Source organism: Topomyia yanbarensis, chromosome 2 (genome assembly GCF_030247195.1).
Source record: "Topomyia yanbarensis strain Yona2022 chromosome 2, ASM3024719v1, whole genome shotgun sequence".
In the NCBI taxonomy this organism is placed as follows: Eukaryota; Metazoa; Arthropoda; class Insecta; order Diptera; family Culicidae; genus Topomyia; species Topomyia yanbarensis.
The window spans coordinates 210,591,415-210,598,077 of record NC_080671.1 but is presented as its reverse complement, the minus strand read 5'-3'; the positions used below and the strand labels follow the sequence as shown (position 1 = coordinate 210,598,077).

At 38.6% G+C, this 6,663-nt stretch overlaps 1 protein-coding gene across 1 annotated transcript; it reads left to right on the top strand.

The window, feature by feature from the left end:
- The first annotated feature begins 5,759 nt into the window (after positions 1-5,759).
- Positions 5,760-6,386, top strand: LOC131680014 (uncharacterized protein K02A2.6-like). Its single transcript, XM_058960749.1, has one exon. It carries the CDS (start codon positions 5,760-5,762, stop codon positions 6,384-6,386), a length of 627 nt encoding a protein of 208 aa, XP_058816732.1.
- The last annotated feature ends 277 nt before the right edge of the window (positions 6,387-6,663 follow it).

Genomic DNA, 6,663 nt, shown 5'->3' with positions numbered 1-6,663 from the left:
TTTTAACGCTAAAACCATTACCCCTCTCTTAATAATCTCCCTATCTAAAACAAATTCTTCCTAAAAAGAACAATTTTCGGATGGAATCTCACTGCTGACGTCCGAGTTCAGTTAGACGGCGAACTTCAATTATTTGCATCCACTGAGGGGTAGTTAGGCGTAGTCCGTTGGCCTTTGTTTTCAACTTGTTGCGGTTTCTAACGTTCTTGCGCAACATTCCTAAATCGGCTAGTCAAATTCACTCAATAATATGCGATGATTCTTGGCATCTGTACCAAACCAAGAGGAAAGCTTCCAAATGATTTTTATAATATTGTTTTATAAGTCTATTGGTTGATTACCTAATCACAAGAGACAAAATATTTATTTTCAAACATTTTCGACAGAATCTGTTCACCCAATAAATGAAGTGTCAAGCTTATTACATGTTCCATTTTTATGAAATTTATTTCCTGACTCCTGTACATGTGTTTTGTGATAAATAATGAGAAGGATATTCCAACTTGTTTGTATTGTATTTGTTAACTAATTACTGATGAAACGCAAAGAACTTACAAACAATGTTCTAGTGATTTTTTTTTGTTGGAAATCCAAAAACAATTCTGAAAAGGACAAAATTTGCTTTATCTTCTCCATGATGTAATCTTCCCTTATTTGACTTTTACTAATAAAAAATAAAAGAAAGAAATCTTTAGGGCCCCCTGTATTTTTTTTTGAATCAGTTATAGCCGAAATGCTTTATGTAAGGGAAATCTCGGAAAATGAGAAGCGAAATAAATAACTCCAAATAGAATGAAAGTCGTTCTAAACTCGAACTTTTTCGAATACTGTCTTTCCATTATTATTCGCTTTTTGTCGCAGTCCATATTTTGATATATTATTTTGAAGACCCATATTTAAGATCAATACAATAGTAATTCTTCAAAAGGGCTAATGAGACTTTTGTAAACAAACTTATTTCGCTCATTTTTCCGCTACAGAGTTGAATTTTATGAAAAATACACATGAATCAACATCTTTGCCCTTGGTAGAATCGATTTCAAATGTTTTCTGTGTTGAAATGATAACAAATTAAGAGAAATCAGCAAAACAAAAGTTTGTTCACAAATCTTATTAGCCCTATTCAAATGTTGATATGGAATAATAAAATCAATCAAGATCAATTTCGATTTTTTTTAATTTTGCGGTGGTGTAATCCCTTAAGTGGTTGATTTAACGGCTTCTTTCAAAATTTATCGAACCTACTCCCATTCGTTCATTCGTTAGAGTATTTTTTGTTAAAGAGAGTGTATTAAATTAATAGGAACATTTAAATTTAGGAAGTTATGACCCTCGCTCCACAATGCAGTTTGCGACAGAATTGCTCAACTGAAAATTATTAAATGAAATGAATGAAAACAAACATTAGACTATAGCATTTTGTACGCATGCACTTCAGAGGTCCAAGGGTTACAATTTCTGTTCTAGTTCTCGGATCGCCAACACATTTTTTTCGATTTTTTGGCCCAGTTCTCAAGGGAAATCCAGTTTTTAACTTTTTGCATACATATTCCATTGAATGAAGAACTTAGATAATGTATTCATAAAGTATTAGTAATAATTCGATTGTCCGTTCATTTTAAAAGGCTATTTTCTATAACTTTACAACTGATTTAATTTCACTTTCAAAATTTCTCGAAATATCATGTTCTAAAAGTTTTCAACCGATCTAATATTCGAAAACAGTTATAAAAATGTCTCATCATACTGGTAGATGGATTCAAAGCGTTTTTTTAAATAAGTGCACGAAAAAACATGCGCCCTTCTAAAACATACTTCTGAATCAAAATGGTTTTACTGTTAGTCGAAAACAAGATTTACAAAACGACCAGAACTGCCAAATATGAATCGGGAATGGTCGAGTTTATTGACATTCCCTATTTATTTCTAGGATTCATCATACACATCATGACGTTATTTATAACTGATAATCGATTTTTTTCTTTGAATGGATATCGATATCTTTATCCTCAAGAAACTGACATAACTGGATCCTCAAGAAACTGACATAGGAACATGACTAAGATAAGCGAGCCACTCAATACGTTGTGTACATTGTGTTTAACTTCATTTTCTAGCCCTAATTTATTTCATTTGAAAATTTATCCCCGCCCTGTCACGAAATCTTGATTTTATCCCTACTGGTAATATATCAGTAGGGTATCTTAAATAAACTTGTTACGTCACTTTTCAGTTAACCCCAGCATCCATAAGCTACACATTGTCACAATTATTTTTCACCTATTCCACCCTTAATACAAGGCCTCTGTCTAGAATATACTTTTTTTGCATAACTAGTAGGTAGGTATTTGAATAAAGAAAACTAATATCGTCCGGCGAACATGTTAGCGATGGCCCTCGCGATGCTAAATTGATATAATCCTTCGGTGTTCGCGATTCTGAAATACTTCGAGGTAAACTTTTTTCTTTGTTCGCGAACATCGCTTCGAAGCTCCGTGTAACTGTTTCAAAAATATCGATCACACGAACCAAGAGCTTAGCTCGTGTTCGTCGAAAACTACGCAAAAGCTTTTACATATCTTTCCGAACATCAATGAAATGAACAAGAAGCTTCATTTGTCCTCGCCGAAGAGCATGCAAAAGTATCGCCCAAATGTCCGCAATTACGATGGTAAGCGATTGTGATGCGAAGCTTGTGAATACGAACTAGTAACGCAAAGCTTCGCGCTTTGAAAGTATTCGAACATAGGTTCGGTTCGAATATTTCCTGCCCTGCACCCGAGCGACAACGTGGGAAGCAAACGATACAATGGCGACGAGGTATAAAATTGGTAAGTCGAGGAGGTACAGATTTTCTCCGAAACAAATTCATTTGGCCTACTGGGGGGTTCGACAAACATAAAGCATGAAGAAGGCATTTAGCACAGTCCGAAACGAACGGAACCGTAAAGGCGCTGTAGGGGGAAATGTGTGTTCCACTATAAAGGCTTTCAGAATTTTCAAGGGCGGAGGCCCGGATCCGGGTGCATGACGAATTGAATCGAAACAAAAGGAAGTGTGGTTATGGAGCTTATACGTTATGGACGTAGGTCAGGCTAAGTGCAAATGATGCTTCCTGCAAGGTCAGGCTAAGTGCAAATGATGCTACGTACAAGGTCAGGCTAAGTGCCGAAGCTACTAATTGCAAAGTTAGTATAAGGTGAAGTGGCATACGACGATGGGGCTCAAAGCTAGTGATGCTACGTGCAATATTCAGGCACAGTGCCGAGATGCTACGTGCAATCATGGGTGTGATTATTCGTAATGGTTCGAAAAGTAGGCCATGAAGGGTTTGTGTTCTTTGTAATACGGTGGGGTTTTTACAAGATACACGTTAACATCAATTTGTGAAAAAAAAAATTAAAATTGTTCTCTGGAAACCAACGAATTGTTTTATCTGTTTGTTTTAGATGCATCGCGATGCCTCCATTTAAAATAGGAGCCGATCCACGAAATGATTGGATGAAATGGCGGAAAGCTTTTGATCGATTTTTACGGGCGAGTAAGATTGAAAATGACGAAGAAAAGTTTGATATACTTCTCGTTCTTGGTGGTATAGAACTGCTGGAGTATTATGACAAGATTATCAAATACGAAGTCCAGCAAGTTATTAATTCGGAAGAAGTTATAGTTTTACAGTATGAATCGGCTGTAACCTCACTAGAAAAATACTTCGCACCACAACTGAACAAAAGATTCGAGAGACATTTGTTCCGCGCGATGAAACAGGAAGAAAATGAACATTTCCACGAGTTCGTTTTCAGATTGCAAGACCAAGCAAATCGCAGTGATTTTATTGATGTGGACGATATGGTGATTGATCAAGTCGTCGAAGGTTGCAAGGCAACCAAATTACGCAAGAAACTGTTGACGGAAGACTTGACATTAAATGATGTTATGATGCTCGGAAAGACAATCGAAGAAGTTCAAAAGCAATCTAAACAGTATGAAAAATCAGCTTCATCAAATTTTGAAAGATCCGTGATACAACGCATAGTAGAGAAGCGATCAGAGAAGTATCGCAATCCTGTATCTGATAGACGATGCTACAATTGCAATCGCGCGGGACATCTACCTAAGGAGACAGATAAGTGTGCAGCTAAGAATGCAACATGTCACAGCTGTGGGAATAAAGGACATTTTAAAGCATGCTGCCGTCGACGGCAACGGGAAGACTCCGAGCAACGACCGGGATCGTCATCGAAACATGCCTCCGTGCATTCTATTCTCGAGGAAAAAGCAACCACGAAAGGAGTTTTTACACTCTATGATAAGAGCGTTGAGGTTGGAAATTGGCGGAGTGATCATGGACATATTGGTGGACTCGGGATCCCCAGCCAACATTATTAATAGCAAAAACTACGCATGGTTGAAACGACAAAGAGCGAGTATTTTAAATGAACGTATTCCTCGGAAAATAGTTTTCAGTGACGCATTTGAGACAAATCAAAAACCTGGTGACGAGTCAGGAGTTTGGGCACACGTATTGGTAGCACCGGACGGGCAAACAAATATCCTGAGCAAAAGTACAGCATTCGCATTGGGAGTATCGGGAATTGGATGCAAAATCCATCAAATATCAGGCTCGATCGAAGCCCCAGAGGCATTTCCCAAAGTTCCAAACGTGGTTTTAAAAATTCAAATAAATGAAACTATTCCACCCGTTGTTCAAGCGCGAGAATTATCCTATGCCCAACATCGACGCAGCTATGACATCAATTAGGAAGGTGGCAAAATTATCGAAGATTGATCTAGAGGTAACATACTATCACTTCGAATTAGAGGAAAACAGCCGAAATATAACCACTTTTGTAGTACGAAGCGGGGTCTATGGGTTTCGCAGGTTAATGTTCGGCATCAAGTCCTCACCGGAACTGTTCCAAAGAGAGATGGAGAATCTGTTCAGGGGGATGAAAGGTGTTATCGTGTATATGGACGATATATTAGTCCATGGCGCAACAGAAGAATAGCACGACGCTACACTAGAGCGTGTATTACAAATATTGAAAGATAGAAATATGCGGATCAATGAGCCGAAGTCTGTTTATTCTGCAACAGAGGTCGTGTTTTTGGGACATAATGTGACAAACGAGGGAATTCGTCCCATAGACGAAAGAGTAAAAGCAATCCTTGGCTTGCAGGCTCCATCGTCGATTAGTGAAGTAAGATCTTTGCTGGGGCTTATCAACTTCGTTGGAAGATTTGTCTCAAATCTCTCTGCACTGACGTTCCACATGAGACAATTACTCATCAAAGGTAATATTTTCAGGTGGACTGAGAGCCACCAGATTGAACTAGAAAGGATTAAGTCAATCTTAGGAAAAGTTGAGTTATTAAGATATTTCGAGCCGGCTGATGATACCCAACTTGTAACAGATGCTAGTCCATATGGGCTTGGAGCAATCTTGATACAAATTAAGAATGTAGTATCCAGAACGATTTCTTGCATCTCTAGAAGTTTGGCGGTACACGAAAAAAAATATTGCCAAACGGAAAAAGAGTGCCTAGCAATAATATGGGCAATGGAAAGACTCTTCGTGTATCTGTATGGTATTCACTTCACGATAATTACTGACTGTAAGCCTCTCGAGTATCTGTTCAACAGAGTACAGTCAAAGCCATCAGCTCGTATAGAGCGGTGGATCCTGAGACTGCAAAGTTTTGATTTCGTGCTTCGATACGAACCGGGAAGAAATAACATAGCTGATTCCTTGTCAAGGATGTCCCAAGATCGAATAGAAGCGACCGATGATGCTGACACGATTGCGTGGCTTACAAATGAAATGATACCAGCTGCACTGACTATTGAAGAGATTGAAACAGAAACAACACGAGACGATGAACTTCAAGCTGTTAAGGAAGCGATATTCTCTGGAGATTGGGAAGCGGTCTCAACTGAGTTTAAGACGGCAACTATAAAAGATGACCTTACCACGTACGGTGAAATTATATTACGGGGAGACCGTATCGTGATTCCGAAACAGTTACGAGGTAAAGTCGTACAACTCGCTCATTCTGGTCACCAAGGATGCACCGCTATGAAGGCACAACTAAGAGCAAAAGTATGGTTTCCGTTGATGGATAAAGCTGTAGAGACTACGGTACGTGGATGTAAACCCTGTAAAATGACAGCGATCCCTGACAGTCCAAATCCCATACTACGTCGTATTCCATCAAAACCCTGGCAAGACGTGGCCGTTGATTTCAAGGAAGGGTTAGTAGGCGGTCTGTCATTGTTTGTGGTAGTATGTTATACGACGCGGTTTATTCAGGTGGAACCTATGAAACCGGCTACGGTTCAGCGGGTAGCAGCATTACTGCGGATGTTTAGTGTTCTGGCCATTTAGTAGCACTTTAGATTCCCTCTTGGTACATGTATAGTATGACACTGTTCTTAGGCAATTCAGGAAAAATTGTGTTGGTTGCAATAATTCAATAATTGATGGCAAAATGCACCTTATTTGCTTAAGTTATTTTACAAACTTAGATCTACAGTGACACAATCTCATATTCGTACACCTCTAGTGTATATGTTTAATATTGTTTCATAAATGTTTGCGCTATTTCATATAGGACCCTCCCCAAGGTTTAGGGGTTTGACGGTATTGCAAACATCATCAAGCA